This window comes from Bombina bombina, chromosome 3 (genome assembly GCF_027579735.1).
Source record: "Bombina bombina isolate aBomBom1 chromosome 3, aBomBom1.pri, whole genome shotgun sequence".
In the NCBI taxonomy this organism is placed as follows: domain Eukaryota; kingdom Metazoa; phylum Chordata; class Amphibia; order Anura; family Bombinatoridae; genus Bombina; species Bombina bombina.
This window is the reverse complement of record NC_069501.1, coordinates 815,391,539-815,413,878: the sequence shown is the minus strand read 5'-3', so window position 1 is coordinate 815,413,878 and position 22,340 is coordinate 815,391,539. Positions and strand designations below refer to the sequence as shown.

General features: G+C 39.6%; 1 protein-coding gene across 2 annotated transcripts in view; it reads left to right on the top strand.

Moving 5' to 3' along the window:
* Nucleotides 1–22,340, top strand: part of TMCO3 (transmembrane and coiled-coil domains 3) — a 162,359-nt gene that overhangs the window by 135,423 nt on the left and 4,596 nt on the right. For both annotated transcript variants that reach the window (XM_053707754.1, XM_053707756.1), the window contains one exon: nucleotides 7,497–7,576. In XM_053707754.1, the coding sequence (XP_053563729.1) occupies nucleotides 7,497–7,576 (80 nt within the window). The remainder of the gene's footprint in view (nucleotides 1–7,496; nucleotides 7,577–22,340) is intronic.

Sequence of the window (22,340 nt, the reverse complement as noted above, 5' to 3'; positions counted from 1 at the left end):
ATATATATATATATATATATATATATATACAGTGTATGTATGTATGTGTATATATATATATATATATATATATTTCTTTCATGTAATTAGCAAGAGTCCATGAGCTAGTGACGTATGGGATATACATTCCTACCAGGAGGGGCAAAGTTTCCCAAACCTCAAAATGCCCATAAATACACCCCTCACCACACCCACAATTCAGTTTTACAAACTTTGCCTCCGATGGAGGTGGTGAAGTAAGTTTGTGCTAGATTCTACGTTGATATGCGCTCCGCAGCAAGTTGGAGCCCGGTTTTCCTCTCAGCGTGCAGTGAATGTCAGAGGGATGTGAGGAGAGTATTGCCTATTTGAATGCAGTGATCTCCTTCTACGGGGTCTATTTCATAGGTTCTCTGTTATCGGTCGTAGAGATTCATCTCTTACCTCCCTTTTCAGATCGACGATATACTCTTATATATACCTTTACCTCTGCTGATTCTCGTTTCAGTACTGGTTTGGCTTTCTACAAACATGTAGATGAGTGTCCTGGGGTAAGTAAATCTTATTTTCTGTGACACTCTAAGCTATGGTTGGGCACTTTGTTTATAAAGTTCTAAATATATGTATTCAAACATTTATTTGCCTTGACTCAGAATGTTCAACTTTCCTTATTTTTCAGACAGTCAGTTTCATTTTTGGGATTATGCATTTGAATTATTCATTTTTTTCTTACCTTCAAAAATTTGACTCTTTTTTCCCTGTGGGCTGTTAGGCTCGCGGGGGCTGAAAATGCTTCATTTTATTGCGTCATTCTTGGCGCGGACTTTTTTGGCGCAAAAATTCTTTTCCGTTTCCGGCGTCATACGTGTCGCCGGAAGTTGCGTCATTTTTTGACGTTATTTTGCGCCAAAAATGTCGGCGTTCCGGATGTGGCGTCATTTTTGGCGCCAAAAGCATTTAGGCGCCAAATAATGTGGGCGTCTTATTTGGCGCTAAAAAATATGGGCGTCGCTTTTGTCTCCACATTATTTAAGTCTCATTTTTCATTGCTTCTGGTTGCTAGAAGCTTGTTCTTTGGCATTTTTTCCCATTCCTGAAACTGTCATTTAAGGAATTTGATCAATTTTGCTTTATATGTTGTTTTTTCTCTTACATATTGCAAGATGTCTCACGTTGCATCTGAGTCAGAAGATACTACAGGAAAATCGCTGTCTAGTGCTGGATCTACCAAAGCTAAGTGTATCTGCTGTAAACTTTTGGTAGCTATTCCTCCGGCTGTTGTTTGTATTAATTGTCATGACAAACTTGTTAATGCAGATAATATTTCCTTTAGTAAAGTACCATTGTCTGTTGCAGTTCCTTCAACATCTAAGGTGCAGAATGTTCCTGATAACATAAGAGATTTTGTTTCTGAATCCATCAAGAAGGCTATGTCTGTTATTTCTCCTTCTAGTAAACGTAAAAAATCTTTTAAAACTTCTCTCCCTACAGATGAATTTTTAAATGAACATCATCATTCTGATTCTGATGACTCTTCTGGTTCAGAGGATTCTGTTTCAGAGATTGATGCTGATAAATCTTCATATTTATTTAAAATGGAATTTATTCGTTCTTTACTTAAAGAAGTATTAATTGCTTTAGAAATAGAGGATTCTGGTCCTCTTGATACTAATTCTAAACGTTTAGATAAGGTATTTAAATCTCCTGTGGTTATTCCAGAAGTTTTTCCTGTTCCTAATGCTATTTCTGCAGTAATTTCCAAAGAATGGGATAAATTGGGTAATTCATTTACTCCTTCTAAACGTTTTAAGCAATTATATCCTGTACCGTCTGACAGGTTAGATTTTTGGGACAAAATCCCTAAAGTTGATGGGGCTATTTCTACCCTTGCTAAACGTACTACCATTCCTACGTCAGATGGTACTTCGTTTAAAGATCCTTTAGATAGGAAAATTGAATCCTTTTTAAGAAAAGCTTATCTGTGTTCAGGTAATCTTCTTAGACCTGCTATATCTTTGGCTGATGTTGCTGCAGCTTCAACTTTTTGGTTGGAAACTTTAGCGCAACAAGTAACAAATCATGATTCTCATGATATTATTATTCTTCTTCAGCATGCTAATAATTTTATCTGTGATGCCATTTTTGATATTATCAGAGTTGATGTCAGGTTTATGTCTCTAGCTATTTTAGCTAGAAGAGCTTTATGGCTTAAGACTTGGAATGCTGATATGGCTTCTAAATCAACTCTACTTTCCATTTCTTTCCAGGGTAACAAATTATTTGGTTCTCAGTTGGATTCTATTATCTCAACTGTTACTGGTGGGAAAGGAACTTTTTTACCACAGGATAAAAAATCTAAAGGTAAAAACAGGGCTAATAATCATTTTCGTTCCTTTCGTTTCAACAAAGAACAAAAGCCTGATCCTTCATCCTCAGGAGCAGTTTCAGTTTGGAAACCATCTCCAGTCTGGAATAAATCCAAGCCTGCTAGAAAGGCAAAGCCTGCTTCTAAGTCTACATGAAGGTGCGGCCCTCATTCCAGCTCAGCTGGTAGGGGGCAGGTTACGTTTTTTCAAAGAAATTTGGATCAATTCTGTTCACAATCTTTGGATTCAGAACATTGTTTCAGAAGGGTACAGAATTGGTTTCAAGATGAGACCTCCTGCAAAGAGATTTTTTCTTTCCCGTGTCCCAGTAAATCCAGTGAAAGCTCAAGCATTTCTGAATTGTGTTTCAGATCTAGAGTTGGCTGGAGTAATTATGCCAGTTCCAGTTCCGGAACAGGGGATGGGGTTTTATTCAAATCTCTTCATTGTACCAAAGAAGGAGAATTCCTTCAGACCAGTTCTGGATCTAAAAATATTGAATCATTATGTAAGGATACCAACGTTCAAGATGGTAACTGTAAGGACTATCTTGCCTTTTGTTCAGCAAGGGAATTATATGTCCACAATAGATTTACAGGATGCATATCTGCATATTCCGATTCATCCAGATCATTATCAGTTCCTGAGATTCTCTTTTCTGGACAAGCATTACCAGTTTGTGGCTCTACCGTTTGGCCTAGCTACAGCTCCAAGAATTTTTACAAAGGTTCTCGGTGCCCTTCTGTCTGTAATCAGAGAACAGGGTATTGTGGTATTTCCTTATTTGGACGATATCTTGGTACTTGCTCAGTCTTTACATTTAGCAGAATCTCATACGAATCGACTTGTGTTGTTTCTTCAAGATCATGGTTGGAGGATCAATTTACCAAAAAGTTCTTTGATTCCTCAGACAAGGGTAACCTTTCTGGGTTTCCAGATAGATTCAGTGTCCATGACTCTGTCTTTAACAGACAAGAGACGTCTAAAATTGATTGCAGCTTGTCGAAACCTTCAGTCACAATCATTCCCTTCGGTAGCCTTATGCATGGAAATTCTAGGTCTTATGACTGCTGCATCGGACGCGATCCCCTTTGCTCGTTTTCACATGCGACCTCTTCAGCTCTGTATGCTGAATCAATGGTGCAAGGATTACACAAAGATATCTCAATTAATATCTTTAAAACCGATTGTTCGACACTCTCTAACGTGGTGGACAGATCACCATCGTTTAATTCAGGGGGCTTCTTTTGTGCTTCCGACCTGGACTGTAATTTCAACAGATGCAAGTCTCACAGGTTGGGGAGCTGTGTGGGGATCTCTGACGGCACAAGGAGTTTGGGAATCTCAGGAGGTGAGATTACCGATCAATATTTTGGAACTCCGTGCAATTTTCAGAGCTCTTCAGTTTTGGCCTCTTCTGAAGAGAGAATCGTTCATTTGTTTTCAGACAGACAATGTCACAACTGTGGCATACATCAATCATCAAGGAGGGACTCACAGTCCTCTGGCTATGAAAGAAGTATCTCGAATTTTGGTTTGGGCGGAATCCAGCTCCTGTCTAATCTCTGCGGTTCATATCCCAGGTATAGACAATTGGGAAGCGGATTATCTCAGTCACCAAACGTTGCATCCGGGCGAATGGTCTCTTCACAAAGAGATATTTCTCCAGATTGTTCAAATGTGGGAACTTCCAGAAATAGATCTGATGGCGTCTCATCTAAACAAGAAACTTCCCAGGTATCTGTCCAGATCCCGGGATCCTCAGGCGGAGGCAGTGGATGCATTATCACTTCCTTGGAAGTATCATCCTGCCTATATCTTTCCACCTCTAGTTCTTCTTCCAAGAGTAATCTCCAAGATTCTGAAGGAATGCTCGTTTGTTCTGCTGGTAGCTCCGGCATGGCCTCACAGGTTTTGGTATGCGGATCTTGTCCGGATGGCCTCTTGCCAACCGTGGACTCTTCCGTTAAGACCAGACCTTCTGTCTCAAGGTCCTTTTTTTCCATCAGGATCTGAAATCCTTAAATTTAAAGGTATGGAGATTGAACGCTTGATTCTTGGTCAAAGAGGTTTCTCTGACTCTGTGATTAATACTATGTTACAGGCTCGTAAATCTGTATCTAGAGAGATATATTATAGAGTCTGGAAGACTTATATTTTTTGGTGTCTTTCTCATCATTTTTCTTGGCATTCTTTTAGAATACCGAGAATATTACAGTTTCTTCAGGATGGTTTAGATAAGGGTTTGTCCGCAAGTTCCTTGAAAGGACAAATCTCTGCTCTTTCTGTTCTTTTTCACAGAAAGATTGCTATTCTTCCTGATATTCATTGTTTTGTACAAGCTTTGGTTCGTATAAAACCTGTCATTAAGTCAATTTCTCCTCCTTGGAGTTTGAATTTGGTTCTGGGGGCTCTTCAAGCTCCTCCATTTGAACCTATGCATTCATTGGACATTAAATTACTTTCTTGGAAAGTTTTGTTCCTTTTGGCCATCTCTTCTGCCAGAAGAGTTTCTGAATTATCTGCTCTTTCTTGTGAGTCTCCTTTTCTGATTTTTCATCAGGATAAGGCGGTGTTGCGAACTTCTTTTGAATTTTTACCTAAAGTTGTGAATTCCAACAACATTAGTAGAGAAATTGTGGTTCCTTCATTATGTCCTAATCCTAAGAATTCTAAGGAGAAATCGTTGCATTCTTTGGATGTTGTTAGAGCTTTGAAATATTATGTTGAAGCTACTAAATCTTTCCGAAAGACTTCTAGTCTATTTGTTATCTTTTCCGGTTCTAGAAAAGGCCAGAAAGCTTCTGCCATTTCTTTGGCATCTTGGTTGAAATCTTTAATTCATCTTGCCTATGTTGAGTCGGGTAAAACTCCGCCTCAGAGGATTACAGCTCATTCTACTAGGTCAGTTTCTACTTCCTGGGCGTTTAGGAATGAAGCTTCGGTCGATCAGATTTGCAAAGCAGCAACTTGGTCCTCTTTGCATACTTTTACTACATTCTACCATTTTGATGTATTTTCTTCTTCTGAAGCAGTTTTTGGTAGAAAAGTACTTCAGGCAGCGGTTTCAGTTTGAATCTTCTGCTTATGTTTTTCATTAAACTTTATTTTGGGTGTGGATTATTTTCAGCAGGAATTGGCTGTCTTTATTTTCTCCCTCCCTCTCTAGTGACTCTTGTGTGGAAAGATCCACATCTTGGGTAATCATTATCCCATACGTCACTAGCTCATGGACTCTTGCTAATTACATGAAAGAAAACATAATTTATGTAAGAACTTACCTGATAAATTCATTTCTTTCATATTAGCAAGAGTCCATGAGGCCCGCCCTTTTTTTGTGGTGGTTTTGATTTTGCATAAAGCACAATTATTCCAATTCCTTATTTTATATGCTTTCGCACTTTTTTATCACCCCACTTCTTGGCTATTCGTTAAACTGAATTGTGGGTGTGGTGAGGGGTGTATTTATGGGCATTTTGAGGTTTGGGAAACTTTGCCCCTCCTGGTAGGAATGTATATCCCATACGTCACTAGCTCATGGACTCTTGCTAATATGAAAGAAATGAATTTATCAGGTAAGTTCTTACATAAATTATGTTTTTTATATATATATATATATATATATATATATATATATATATATATATATAATTTCATAAGATAGAAGGCACTAACTGAGTCTTGATAAAAAGAATAAATCCTTTATTGTATTTATTATTTTTATAAAGACCCAGTGAGTGCCTTCTATCTTTTGAAATTGTATTGTGCAATCTCTCTCTGTCTCTGTCTGTCTCTCTCTCTGTCTCTCTGTCTGTGTCTCTCTCTCTGTCTCTCTCTCTTTCTTTCTTTCTCTCTTTTTCTCTCTCTCTTTCCCTCTCGCTCTCTCTTTCCCCCTCTCGCTCGCTTTCTCTCTCTCTCTCTCTCTCTCTCTCTTTCTTTCTTTCTTTCTCTTTCTTCCACTCTCTATCTATCTATCTATCTATCTATCTATCTATCTATCTATCTATATATATATATATATATATATATATATATATATATATATATATATATATACTTAAAAAGAACATTTTCTTTTAAATGAAGACCATAAATATGAAGTTTCAGTTTTAGCTCAGTTGTCCTAGAGTGCCTTCAGGTTAGAGCTGGACCAAAAAGAGAAAAGGCTTTTTTTTAGAGTGCCCCATAGAAGTATATGGGTAAAGGGAGTAAGCATGGTCTCTTTATCTGACCTCCAGATGTTAACGCACCCGAGTCTTTCGCAAGTGATAACTTTTTACTTTCAATTTGTAGTACCAGCACAAGCAAAGGAGTGCTTCTGATTTACCTTGAGCGGCGTTAGTGCTCATCATCCCTAACATTTTTGCTTTTAACTTGTAATCTAGCTCTAAATGTGGTTTTGTTTTATAAGACTCTTGCATAGTAGTTATCAACTTTAAAAGCTGGTATCAGAAGATAATGTTTTAATGTGTAATTGTTACTCCTTTTAGATTGTATAGTGTCATTACCTTTATTAGGGCTAGGACCCTGCTGGCCTGAATATAATTTTATAGGTTAGGGGGAACCAATGGGGAGTTTATACAACAAAGGGGGCAGTGACCTGAAAAAGTTTAAGAACCACTGCCCTATCTGTATAATGATAGAAAAATTTAGAGTCTCATGTCCCTTTAAAGGGATAGGAAAGTCAAAATTAAACTTGCATGATTCAGATAGAGCATGTCATTTTAAGACACTTTTAAATTCACTTCTATTTTCAAATGTGCTTTGTTCTCTTAGTATCCCTTTTTTAAAAATTGAATACCCACATATCATACACCAGTGGGAGCTGCTGCTAATTGGTGCCTGCACACATTTGTCTCTTGTGATTGGCTAAATAGATATTTTCAGTGTCAGTAGTGCAATGCTGTCCCTTAAGCAATGGATAACAAGAGAATTAAAAAAAATTGATAATAGAATTAAATTGGAAAGTGGTTTAAATTTGTATGTTCTATCTGAATCATAAAAGAAAATTTTGTGGTTTACTATCCCTTTAAGTGAATTGTTTCAAACAGTAGCTTCTTATAGTAATTTCAAACTTAATTTGAATAAATCATTGTAATTTAAAAAAACTGATTACAGTGTTTAATCTTTGTTTCTTTCCAATCCTTGCAGGACTTCATGTATTTCCTACTTTTGTAATTTATGAGATAACAATCCTCTTGTTCCTGACATTGTCGTTGGTAATTATGAAGGTATTTATGATTCATAAAGTTGCTTTATTTCTTTAAATGCATTTTTTTTTCTAATCGAAAATTACACGTTACATCATTTACCCCAGCACATGTCTTACATATAACAAACTTAGCTAAATATGCAGCTTAAGTTCTTTCAAACAACTTTATAATACAGACAAAATGGTAGGTTGTAGGGGCACAAATTAAATGTACAGTAAGAACATATACAGTATATAAAAAAAGTGTATAATTAAACCTCAGTAGATGACCTGTATTACAGTGTTGTAATATCTATTTATTTCATATAGGTGGCGAGAATCCACAAGCTAGTTACTGATGGGATATACAATACTACCAGGAGGGGGCAAAGTTTCCCAAACCTTAAATGCCTATAAATACATCTCCCACCTCATTCATACCTCAGTTTTAAAAACTTTGCCTCCTTAGGAGGTGGTGAAGCATGATGTGCCTAATTTCTTTAGTGAAAGGCGCTTTTAAGCATATTGAAGCCCAGTTCCTTTCTAAGTGCAGTGTTTGTCTGAGGGACGTGAAGGGAGTATTGCCTGAGGATACCTGATGATACCATGTTTTCGCCTAAGGGAAAGCTTTTCATAAGGCTCTCTGTAAATCGGTCGCAGGGATTCATCTGCTGCCTCCCTTTATAGATCGACATTATACTCTTGTATAGGGATGCACCAAAATGAAAATTGTGGACCGATACCGAAAATTCAGGATGCCCCTGGCCGAAAACCGAAACAAAACCAAATTTTTTTTTTTCTTTTTTAACTACAGTGTGTGTATGTAGCTGAGAGAGCTTGTAGGCGGGAAAGCTCCAACAAATGGACGTGGTCACTAGTACCATAGGGCGTGATCTGCAGTGAAACTGGAGCTCTATAAGGGAGAGTGTGGTTATAGCCAGACAACATTACCTCTGCTGATATGTTTCAGTACTGGTTTGCCTGTCTGCTATATGTGGTTAGGTGTCTTACACGGTAAGTATATACTTTTATTATATAAGACACCCTCAGCTATGGATTGGGCACTTTTTAAGTAAAGTTGTTATATATTGTTTGTATACATGCCTAGAGTCAGTAATTCAGTGCTCTTTTTTAGCGACTTTATTTGTGGCTAGTAATTTATTTATAAATTAGGATGCTAAGTATTATGTTAGTCTCATGGAATGTTAATAATCACATTTTATGCAGCTATAATAGAAGTATCCATTAGGTTTTATTTAGGTACATTTAGTTTTCTTTCATGTAATTGGCAAGAGTCTATGAGCTAGTGACGTATGGGATATACAATCCTACCAGGAGGGGCAAAGTTTTCCAAACCTCAAAAAGCCTATAAATACACCCCTCACCACACCCACAATTCAGTTTTACAAACTTTGCCTCCCTATGGAGGTGGTGAAGTAAGTTTGTGCTAAGATGTCTACGTTGATATGCGCTTCTGAGCATTTTGAAGCCTGATTCCTCTCAGAGTACAGTGAATGTCTGAGGGATGTGAAGGGAGTATCACCTATTGAATTCTATGGTTTTCATCGCGGGAAATCTTTTCATAGGTTCCCTGTTATCGGTCATAGAGATTCATCTCCTACCTCCCTTTTCAGATCGACGATATACTCTCATATTCCAGTACTTCTACTGATAACCGTTTCAGTACTGGTTTGACTATCTCCTATATGTGGATGGGTGTCTTTTGGTAAGTATGTTTTCATTACTTAAGACACTCTCAGCTATGGTTTGGCACTTTATGTATTAATGTAAAGTTCTAAATATATGTATTGTACTTATGTTTGCCATGAGTCAGGTTTATGTATATTTCCTTTTACCCACTATCAGTTTCAAAATTGTGAAAACATATTTAGGAAGTTATTTTTTCTTACCTGGGGTATAGTCTTTTCTTCAAAATTGACTGTTTTCATTCATTTTTGCGGGCAAAATTAGGCTTGCGAGGCCACAAAATGCTAATATTTATTGCGTCATTCTTGGCGCAATAATTTTTTTGTCGCAAAGGTACTTCGGTGACACAAATTCATCATTTCCGGCGTCTTAGTTGACGCCAGGTTCCTTGCACAAGGTTGCGTCTGCCATGACGCGAGTTGTGTCATTTCCGGATGTTGTTAGCGTCACAATATTTTATTTTGCATTGCGCGTCATACTTGGCGTCAAATAATTTAATTATTTAAACCCCTCTTCCTATATGCCTCTTGCCTTTTTCTATGCTCAGAGGGCTATGCTGTTTGCATTTTTTTCCCATTCCTGAAACTGCCATATAAGGAAATTGATAATGTTGTTTTTTCTCTTACATTTGCAAGATGTCTCAATCTGATCCTATCTCAGAAACCACTGTTGGATTCCTGCTGCCTGATAACCGTTCTACCAAAGATAAGTGTATCTTTTGTAAGTTAGCTGAGATTATATCTCCAGCGGTAGTATGTAATAGTTGTCATGATAAGCTTTTATATGCAGAGAATGTATCCATCAGTACTAGTACAATGCCTGTTGTTCCTTCAACATCTAATGTACATAATATCCCTGTGAATATAAAAGATTTTATTGCTGATGCGATTCAGAAGGTTGATGAATCCTCCTCCGATGAGGATCTATCTGATTCAGAAGATCCTACCTCAGATATTGACACTGACAAAATCTACTTATCTCTTTAAGATGGAGTATATTCGTCCCTTGTTAAAAGAGGTGCTGATTACTTTGGATATTGAGGAAACTAGTCCTCTTGATATTAAAACTAGTAAACGTTTAAATTTTGTTTATAGACCTCCTGTGGTTACTCCAGAGGTTTTTCCGGTTCCTAATGCTATTTCTGATATGATTTCAAAGGAATGGAATAGGTCTGGTACTTCTTGTATTCCTTCTGCTAGGTTTAAAAAGTTGTATCCTTTGCCAGCAATTAGATTGGAGTTTTGGGGAAAAATCCCCAAAGTTGATGGGGCTATCTCTACTCTTGCCAAACGTACTACTATCCCTATGGAAGATAGTATGTCCTTTAAGGATCCTTTAGATAGGAAACTTGAATCTTATCTAAGGAAAGCTTTTTTTTTATTCTGGCTATCTTCTCAGGCCTGCCATTTCTATGGCTGATGTTGCATCTGCATCAACTTTTTGGTTGGGAAGTTTAGCGCAACAGGAAACCGATCCTGATTTGTCTAGCATTGTTCACTTGCTTCAACATGCTAATCATTTTATCCATGATGCTATTTTTGATCATCATGTCTTAAGCTATCTTAGCTAGTAGAGCTTTGTTTACCAAAAAGTTCCTTGATTCCTCAGACAAGGGTCACCTTTTTAGGTTTCCAGATAGATTCAGTGTCCATGACTCTGTCTCTAACAGTAGAGACATATGAAATTGGTTTCAGCTCTTCAGAACCTTCAGTCTCAATCATTCCTTTCAGTGGCTATGTGCATGGGGTTTTTAGGTCTCATGACTGCAGCATCGGGCGCGATCCCCTTTGCTCGTTTTCATATGAGACCTCTCCAGCTTTGTATGCTGAAGCAATGGTACAGGGATTATACAAAGATATCACAATTTATATCCTTAAATCCCAATGTTCAACTTTCTCTGACTTGGTGGTTGGATCACCACCGTATAATTCAAGGGGCCTCTTTTGTTCATCCAACCTGGACTGTAATCACAACAGATGCAAGTCTTTCAGGTTGGGGAGCTGTCTGGGGATCTCTGACAGCACAAGGGGTTTGGAAATCTCAAGAAGCGAGATTGCCAATCAATATTTTAGAACTCCGTGCTATTTTCAGGGCTCTTCAGGTTTGGCTTCTGTTGAAGAGAGAACCATTCATTTGTTTTCAGACAGACAATATCACAACTGTGGCATATGTCAATCATCAGGGTGGGACTCGCAGTCCCCTAGCTATGAAATAAGTATCCTGGATACTTGCTTGGGCGGAATCCAGCTCTTGTCTAATTTCTGCGGTACATATCCCAGGTGTAGACAATTGGGAAGCGGATTATCTCAGCCGTCAAACTTTACATCCGGGGGAGTGGTCGTCCATCCAGATATGTTTTTTCAGATTGTTCAGATGTGGGGTCTTTCAGAAATAGATCTGATGACTTCCCATATTAACAAGAAACTTCCTAGGTACCTGTCCAGGGATCCTCAGGCGGAGTCTGTGGATGCGTTTTAAGCAGGTTGGTAAAACCAAGGAACTGCTATCTTTCCTCCTCTAGTTCTTCTTCCAAGAGTGATCTCCAAGATCATCATGGAACATTCGTTTGTGTTTCTGGTAGCACCAGCATGGCCTCACAGGTTCTGGTATACGGACCTTGTCCGGATGTCCAGTTGTCAACCTTGGCCACTTCCTTTAAGACCAGACCTTCTGTCTCAAAGACCGTTTTTCCATCAGGATCTCAAATCGTTAAATTTGAAGGTATGGAAATTGAACGCTTAGTGCTTGGTCATAGAGGTTTCTCTGACTCAGTGATTGATACAATGTTACAGGCTCGTAAATCTTTCTAGGAAGATTTATTATCGAGTTTGGAAGACTTATATTTCATGGTGTTATTCTCATAAATTCTCCTGGCATTCTTTTAGAATTCCTAGAATTTTACAGTTTCTTCAGGATGGTTTGGATGAAGGTTTGTCTGCAAGTTCCTTGAAGGGACAAATCTCTGCTCTTTCTGTTTTATTTCATAGAAAGATTGCTAAGCTTCCTGATATTCACAGTTTTGTTCAGGCTTTGGTCCGTATCAAGCCTGTCATTAAATCAATCTCTCCTCCTTGGAGTCTTAAAGTGAAGGTAAACTTACCTGGTTTTCGATCTACAATAACATTCTTTGTGCAAAAATAACATGAGTTTCATTCATCATTATTTTCCAATTTATATGTAAATAAAGTTATCGCCGTAATAAATTGATTTTTTTTATGCTGCCCAAATTCAACCCATTATATATAAAAAAAAAATTCAATCTTGGTCACGTTTTCTGAATAGCCAACTGAAAATCTGGCCGTTAGGCGGCCGTCAATCTACGTCATTCTTCTTATTCTTATTGTTTTATTCGGCATATTTTATTTAGAGTGTGCTCCCGTTTCGCACATGCGCATTCTATTTCTTTAGGAAAAACCACAAAACATCATCGGCTTTTACAGACGGCTCTTTCTCGCATAACATAATACTGAATGAATACATTATAGTTGTTTCTAACACATGCACTTTGGAGACATGCACAGTAGACTTTGAGCGTGCTGATTCGCGCATGCGCATTTCAAAGGATCTTTGTGAACGGGCTTTTGAGATACGTATAGAGCGGGTGAGACCACAGAGCCATCCACCTCTGAGGAGTTGTCGTCCAGTGAGGTGCGTACCCTACATTCTTATATCTCTACACATGCAGTTTTCCCATAGCATTGCTGATCCTCCATCTGGAGTGGGCCTTTTTCACCAGATGTTACTGTGCAGTTCAGACGGCGGTGTCTGCGGCCTTTAATGCTTTACCTCGCATCATCTGTTTGGCATACGAGACTGCTGGACAGCAGCCTCCTGAAAGAATTACAGCTCACTCTACTAGAGCGGTGGCTTCCACATGGGCTTTTAAAAATGATGCTTCTGTTGAACAGATTTGTAAGGCTGCGACTTGGTCTTCGCTTCATACCTTTTCCAAATTTTACAAATGTGATACTTTTGCTTCTTCGGAGGCTATTTTTGGGAGAAAAGTTCTTCAAGCAGTGGTGCCTTCTGTTTAGCCATCTGTCTTGTCCCTCCCGTTCATCCGTGTCCTGTAACTTTGGTATTGTATCCCACAAGTAAAGGATGAATCCGTGGACTCGTCGTACCTTATAGAAGAAAAGTAAATTTATGCTTACCTGATAAATTCATTTCTTCTATGGTACTACGAGTCCACGGCCCGCCCTGTCATTTTAAGACAGATTATATTTTTTGATTTTAAACTTCAGTCACCTCTGCACCTTTTAGTTTCTCCTTTTTCTTCCTGTACCTTCGGTCGAATGACTGGGGGGTGGAGCTAAGGGAGGAGCTATATAGACAGCTCTGCTGTGGTGCTCTTTGCCACTTCCTGTTAGCAGGAGGATAATATCCCACAAGTAAAGGATGAATCCGTGGACTCGTCGTACCATAGAAGAAATTAATTTAGCAGGTAAGCATAAATTTACTTTAATTTCATGATGCAGATAGAGCATACAAGTTTAAGCAACATTGTAATGTATTTCTATTATTAAATTGGCTTTGTATCCTTTGTTGAAGACTATACCTAGGTAGGCTCAGGAGCAGGAATGCATTAATGGAAGCTAGCTTGTGATTGTTGTTTGCACTTATATGCCTCTTATCATTGGCTCATCCAATGTGCTTAGCTAGCTCCCAGTAGTATATTGCTGCTCTGCAGCTGAGTTTTCAAACAAAGGATACAACAGAAGGAAATCAGTTTGTAAATTAAAAGTTGTTTAAAATTGCACTCTCTGTTTGAATCATTAAAGTTTAATTTTGACTTTACTGTCCTTTTAAGGTAAGTCTTTTTACTTTGATACAACATACCTCCACAAAGATTGGAACAAAATTGCTTATTTTCCAGCACAGGAGCATTTTTTTAAAAAGAAAAACTCCTGTTTGACTATGTCTGCCTTTCAAAAAAAACGCTTTCCCCAAAGGCCATTTCATTTTGAGTTCTTTCAACTTAAAAGTTTTCTAAGATCTTGGGGGTTTCTTAGTACTCCCCTCTGGCAAATCACTAATTGGGAACGGAGATGGTCCTCAAAGGTATGAATCCCAAGAATGCTCTCGTTAGCTTATACAGATATTCTCCAACCACCCATTTCTCCAACATAGGTGTGTCCGGTCCACGGCGTCATCCTTACTTGCGGGACACTCTCCTCCCCAACAGGAAATGGCAAAGAGCCCAGCAAAGCCGGCCACACGATCCCTCCCAGGCTCCGCCCACCCCAGTCATTCTCTTTGCCGTTGTACAGGCAACATCTCCACGGAGATGGCTTAGAGTTTTTTAGTGTTTAACTGTAGTTTTTATTATTCAATCAAGAGTTTGTTATTTTGAAATAGTGCTGGTATGTACTATTTACTCAGAAACAGAAAAGAGATGAAGATTTCTGTTTGTATGAGGAAAATGATTTTAGCAACCGTCACTAAAATCCATGGCTGTTCCACACAGGACTGTTGAGAGCAATTAACTTCAGTTGGGGGAACAGTGAGCAGTCTCTTGCTGCTTGAGGTATGACACATTCTAACAAGACGATGTAATGCTGGAAGCTGTCATTTTCCCTCTGGGATCCGGTAAGCCATGTTTATTACGATTGTAAATAAGGGCTTCAAAAAGGGCTTATTAAGACTGTAGACTTTTTTTGGGCTAAATCGATTGATTATTAACACATATTTAGCCTTAAGGAATCATTTTATCTGGGTATTTTGATATAATAATATCGGCAGGCACTGTTTTAGACACCTTATTCTTTAGGGGCTTTCCCAAAGCATAGGCAGAGCCTCATTTTCGCGCCGGTGTTGCGCACTTGTTTTTGAGAGGCATGGCATGCAGTCGCATGTGAGAGGAGCTCTGATACTTAGAAAAGACTTTCTGAAGGCGTCATTTGGTATCGTATTCCCCTTGGGGCTTGGTTGGGTCTCAGCAAAGCAGATACCAGGGACTGTAAGGGGTTAAAGTTCAAAACGGCTCCGGTTCCGTTATTTTAAGGGTTAAAGCTTCCAAATTTGGTGTGCAATACTTTTAAGGCTTTAAGACACTTTGGTGAAAATTTGGTGAATTTTGAACAATTCCTTCATGTTTTTTCGCATTTGCAGTAATAAAGTGTGTTCAGTTTAAAATTTAAAGTGACAGTAACGGTTTTATTTTAAAACGTTTTTTGTACTTGTTATCAAGTTTATGCCTGTTTAACATGTCTGAACTACCAGATAGACTGTGTTCTGAATGTGGGGAAGCCAGAATTCCTATTCATTTAAATAAATGTGATTTATGTGACAATGACAATGATGCCCAAGATGATTCCTCAAGTGAGGGGAGTAAGCATGGTACTGCATCATTCCCTCCTTCGTCTACACGAGTCTTGCCCACTCAGGAGGCCCCTAGTACATCTAGCGCGCCAATACTCCTTACTATGCAACAATTAACGGCTGTAATGGATAATTCTGTCAAAAACATTTTAGCCAAAATGAACACTTATCAGCGTAAGCGCGACTGCTCTGTTTTAGATACTGAAGAGCATGACGACGCTGATATTAATATTTCTGAAGGGCCCCTAACTCAGTCTGATGGGGCCAGGGAGGTTTTGTCTGAGGGAGAAATTACTGATTCAGGGAACATTTCTCAACAAGCTGAACCTGATGTGATTGCATTTAAATTTAAGTTGGAACATCTCCGCATTCTGCTTAAGGAGGTATTATCCACTCTGGATGATTGTGACAAGTTGGTCATCCCAGAGAAACTATGTAAAATGGACAAGTTCCTAGAGGTGCCGGGGCTCCCAGAAGCTTTTCCTATACCCAAGCGGGTGGCGGACATTGTTACTAAAGAATGGGAAAGGCCCGGTATTCCTTTCGTCCCTCCCCCCATATTTAAAAAATTGTTTCCTATGGTCGACCCCAGAAAGGACTTATGGCAGACAGTCCCCAAGGTCGAGGGAGCGGTTTCCACTTTAAACAAACGCACCACTATACCCATAGAGGATAGTTGTGCTTTCAAAGATCCTATGGATAAAAAATTAGAAGGTTTGCTTAAAAAGATGTTTGTTCAGCAGGGTTACCTTCTACAACCAATTTCATGCATTGTCGCTACAGCCGCATGTTTCTGGTTCGATGAGCTGATAAAGGCGGTCGACAGTGATTCTCCTCCTTATGAGGAGATTATGGACAGAATCAATGCTCTCAAATTGGCTAATTCTTTCACCCTAGACGCCACTTTGCAATTGGCTAGGTTAGCGGCTAAGAATTCTGGGTTTGCTATTGTGGCGCGCAGAGCGCTTTGGTTGAAATCTTGGTCGGCTGATGCGTCTTCCAAGAACAAGTTACTTAACATTCCTTTCAAGGGGAAAACGCTGTTTGGCCCTGACTTGAAAGAGATTATCTCGGATATCACTGGGGGTAAGGGCCACGCCCTTCCTCAGGATCGGCCTTTCAAGGCAAAGAATAAACCTAATTTTCGTCCCTTTCGTAGAAACGGACCAGCCCAAAGTGCTACGTCCTCTAAGCAAGAGGGTAATACTTCTCAAGCCAAGCCAGCTTGGAGACCAATGCAAGGCTGGAACAAGGGAAAGCAGGCCAAGAAACCTGCCACTGCTACCAAGACAGCATGAAATGTTGGCCCCCGATCCGGGACCGGATCTGGTGGGGGGCAGACTCTCTCTCTTCGCTCAGGCTTGGGCAAGAGATGTTCTGGATCCTTGGGCGCTAGAAATAGTCTCCCAAGGTTATCTTCTGGAATTCAAGGGACTTCCCCCAAGGGGGAGGTTCCACAGGTCTCAGTTGTCTTCAGACCACATAAAAAGACAGGCATTCTTACATTGTGTAGAAGACCTGTTAAAAATGGGAGTGATTCATCCCGTTCCATTAAGAGAACAAGGGATGGGGTTCTACTCCAATCTGTTTATAGTTCCCAAAAAAGAGGGAACGTTCAGACCAATCTTAGATCTCAAGATCTTAAACAAGTTTCTCAAGGTTCCATCGTTCAAGATGGAAACCATTCGAACTATTCTTCCTTCCATCCAGGAAGGTCAATTCATGACCACGGTGGATTTAAAGGATGCGTATCTACATATTCCTATCCACAAGGAACATCATCGGTTCCTGAGGTTCGCATTCCTGGACAAACATTACCAGTTCGTGGCGCTTCCTTTCGGATTAGCCACTGCTCCAAGGATTTTCACAAAGGTACTAGGGTCCCTTCTAGCTGTGCTAAGACCAAGGGGCATTGCTGTAGTACCTTACTTGGACGACATTCTGATTCAAGCGTCGTCCCTTCCTCAAGCAAAGGCTCACACGGACATTGTCCTGGCCTTTCTCAGATCGCACGGATGGAAAGTGAACGTGGAAAAGAGTTCTCTATCTCCGTCAACAAGGGTTCCCTTCTTGGGAACAATAATAGACTCCTTAGAAATGAGGATTTTTCTGACAGAGGCCAGAAAAACAAAACTTCTAGACTCTTGTCGGATACTTCATTCCGTTCCTCTTCCTTCCATAGCTCAGTGCATGGAAGTGATCGGGTTGATGGTAGCGGCAATGGACATAGTTCCTTTTGCACGCATTCATCTAAGACCATTACAACTGTGCATGCTCAGTCAGTGGAATGGGGACTATACAGACTTGTCTCCGAAGATACAAGTAAATCAGAGGACCAGAGACTCACTCCGTTGGTGGCTGTCCCTGGACAACCTGTCACGAGGGATGACATTCCGCAGACCAGAGTGGGTCATTGTCACGACCGACGCCAGTCTGATGGGCTGGGGCGCGGTCTGGGGATCCCTGAAAGCTCAGGGTCTTTGGTCTCGGGAAGAATCTCTTCTACCGATAAATATTCTGGAACTGAGAGCGATATTCAATGCTCTCAAGGCTTGGCCTCAGCTAGCGAGGGCCAAGTTCATACGGTTTCAATCAGACAACATGACAACTGTTGCGTACATCAACCATCAGGGGGGAACAAGGAGTTCCCTGGCGATGGAAGAAGTGACCAAAATCATTCTATGGGCGGAGTCTCACTCCTGCCACCTGTCTGCTATCCACATCCCAGGAGTGGAAAATTGGGAAGCGGATTTTCTGAGTCGTCAGACATTGCATCCGGGGGAGTGGGAACTCCATCCGGAAATCTTTGCCCAAGTCACTCAGCTGTGGGGCATTCCAGACATGGATCTGATGGCCTCTCGTCAGAACTTCAAAGTTCCTTGCTACGGGTCCAGATCCAGGGATCCCAAGGCGGCTCTAGTGGATGCACTAGTAGCACCTTGGACCTTCAAACTAGCTTATGTGTTCCCGCCGTTTCCTCTCATCCCCAGGCTGGTAGCCAGGATCAATCAGGAGAGGGCGTCGGTGATCTTGATAGCTCCTGCGTGGCCACGCAGGACTTGGTACGCAGATCTGGTGAATATGTCATCGGCTCCTCCTTGGAAGCTACCTTTGAGACGAGACCTTCTTGTTCAGGGTCCGTTCGAACATCCGAATCTGGTTTCACTCCAGCTGACTGCTTGGAGATTGAACGCTTGATCTTATCGAAGCGAGGATTCTCAGATTCTGTTATCGATACTCTTGTTCAGGCCAGAAAGCCTGTAACTAGAAAGATTTACCACAAAATTTGGAAAAAATATATCTGTTGGTGTGAATCTAAAGGATTCCCTTGGGACAAGGTTAAGATTCCTAGGATTCTATCCTTCCTTCAAGAAGGATTGGAAAAAGGATTATCTGCAAGTTCCCTGAAGGGACAGATTTCTGCCTTGTCTGTGTTACTTCACAAAAAGCTGGCCGCTGTGCCAGATGTTCAAGCCTTTGTTCAGGCTCTGGTTAGAATTAAGCCTGTTTACAAACCTTTGACTCCTCCTTGGAATCTCAATTTAGTTCTTTCAGTTCTTCAGGGGGTTCCGTTTGAACCCTTGCATTCCGTTGATATTAAGTTATTATCTTGGAAAGTTTTGTTTTTAGTTGCAATTTCTTCTGCTAGAAGAGTTTCAGAATTATCTGCTCTGCAGTGTTCTCCTCCTTATCTGGTGTTCCATGCAGATAAGGTGGTTTTACGTACTAAACCTGGTTTTCTTCCAAAAGTTGTTTCTAACAAAAACATTAACCAGGAGATTATCGTACCTTCTCTGTGTCCGAAACCAGTTTCAAAGAAGGAACGTTTGTTGCACAATTTGGATGTTGTTCGCGCTCTAAAATTCTATTTAGATGCTACAAAGGATTTTAGACAAACATCTTCCTTGTTTGTTGTTTATTCCGGTAAAAGGAGAGGTCAAAAAGCAACTTCTACCTCTCTCTCTTTTTGGATTAAAAGCATCATCAGATTGGCTTACGAGACTGCCGGACGGCAGCCTCCCGAAAGAATCACAGCTCATTCCACTAGGGCTGTGGCTTCCACATGGGCCTTCAAGAACGAGGCTTCTGTTGATCAGATATGTAGGGCAGCGACTTGGTCTTCACTGCACACTTTTACCAAATTTTACAAGTTTGATACTTTTGCTTCTTCTGAGGCTATTTTTGGGAGAAAGGTTTTGCAAGCCGTGGTGCCTTCCATTTAGGTGACCTGATTTGCTCCCTCCCTTCATCCGTGTCCTAAAGCTTTGGTATTGGTTCCCACAAGTAAGGATGACGCCGTGGACCGGACACACCAATGTTGGTGAAAACAGAATTTATTTTTAACTGATAAATTACTTTCTCCAACGGTGTGTCCGGTCCACGGCCCGCCCTGGTTTTTTTAATCAGGTCTGATAATTTATTTTCTTTAACTACAGTCACCACGGTACCATATGGTTTCTCCTATGCAAATATTCCTCCTTAACGTCGGTCGAATGACTGGGGTGGGCGGAGCCTGGGAGGGATCGTGTGGCCGGCTTTGCTGGGCTCTTTGCCATTTCCTGTTGGGGAGGAGAGTGTCCCGCAAGTAAGGATGACGCCGTGGACCGGACACACCGTTGGAGAAAGTAATTTATCAGGTAAACATAAATTCTGTTTTTTTGTAAAACACCTTACATTAAACAATGGGAAAGGTCTCTCAGATTCGAAGCCTCAGAAGTGGTATGGTCTAAAGCAGTTTTAAACACCAATAAGGCCATTCATAATGTTACCTATATGGAATTATTCTATAAGATCCTGACCCAATGGCATCTAACACCTCTGAGATTGCTCCAGATATCACACTTGCACTCTCCAATGTGTTGGAGAGGTTGTGGAGGGGTTGGGACCGCTGTACATATGTGGTAGGAGTGCCTGAAAATTCGAAGACTTTGAACCAGAGCTTTCTTATGCAGCAGGAGGTTTTGTATACAATGGGGAAATAACCCCCAAATGGGACTTTTTCATATGTTCTCTGAAAACTTACCAGTTCACAGTCCTAACCTTGGTATCTACCTGTTTGTTGCAGTTAAGTTTGCTATTGCTAGGATCTGGCGTCAACCCAAGGGTCCTGGGTGGACCCAAGTTCTTAAAATTCTCACAAATTTTCACAATCTCTAGCTTTTTTTCAAGTTACCCTCTCTTTGTTCAATTACATGTTTTTGCATCCAAGTTTCATAAATGACTAAAGATTGAATTAGTATGCTTTCCAATACTGAAAAGCACATTGCAAGTCATTGATGTTTCTTTTTGGGACTTATGTAATTGTGATGTAAGCGTTATGCATATCATGTTAAAGGGATAGGAAAGTCAAAATTAAACTTGCATGATTCAGATAGAGCAGGTCATTTTAAGACACTTTTAAATTCACTTCTATTTTCAAAAGTGCTTCGTTTGCTTAGCATCCCTTGTTAAAAAAAGAATATGCACATATCATACACTAGTAGGAGCTGCTGCTAATTGGTGCCTGCACACATTTGTCTCTTGTGATTGGCTAAATAGATATTTTCAGCTTCCTGTCAGTAGTGCAATGCTGTCCCTTCAGCAATGGATAACAAGAGAATGAAGAAACTGTGATAATAGAATTAAATTGGAAAGTTGTTTCAAATTGTATGCTCTTTCTGAATCATAAAAGAACATTTTGGGGTTTACTATCCCTTTAAGTTTTGTAATGTATATTTTTCTCTAAGAGAAACTAGGCTGCGTCCTAGTTACATATACTGTTTATAATGTGGTGTTTTGTTTTTGCATTATTATAAAACTCCAATAAAAAATGTATTACAAAAAAAAAAAGAAAAACTGTTATGAATATTAAAATGCCCTCTCTTTTTGGATTCAACAACAAATAAAATACCTTTAATCTTCCTTTAATAACTTTGACTGTACTGATACCATACCCTATAACATATGGAGACTGATAGCAAGAGTTCCACTGCTTCTAGATAAGCACCAAATGTGTGAAAGGTGGAGATCTCAAAGTTTAAAAACAGCCAAAACGGCCTTTATCAGGTTTTATTTCTAACACATTTTGACTTTGTTTTGTATATATACAGTACATATTTTGGCTTCAATGTATTTCATATTTTAGTTCTTAATTAATATTGCATGTCCTTATATACTGCACTTAATTCATTAAAGTGACATAGTACAGTTATAATTATATCATTTAATTATATACGCACACTGTGTATGCGTATATAGTTAAGTGGTAAAATGCTTTCTTGCATTCAATTTGTATAACACTGAATCTTCTTTCTAGGCACCAAACCAGTACATATAGATAGCCGTGTTTCCTGTAATAAGAAACCAAATATAGGTGTAAGTTTAGTGAAGTCTTTGCACCACACATGTGTAATGTGAAATGCTGACATTTCTATTAGTCATTGACTGTAATATTATGAGAGTCTGCAAAAGCATTTGTGAGTTAATGACCATATATTAAATATGATAATAACATTTTTATTTTGTCCATCTGCAAGGCATTTCTTTATTTTTCGGATCACCTGCACAAAGTTTATGCCTATATCCAGCGTCTTTGTATCCAGTAGGTTACATGTAACTGGGGGAAGGGATAGGGAATGAATGCAGTGAATGCAAATTACATCTTTATGAGTAAAGTTTTATATTTTCAATGACATGCACACATATATGCACCAGGAAAAAAAATCGTTGATTCCTATGTTAATCTGTATAATTAGGTTGATATATATTTATTGTGAGAGCTAGCTCGTGCTTTAGTG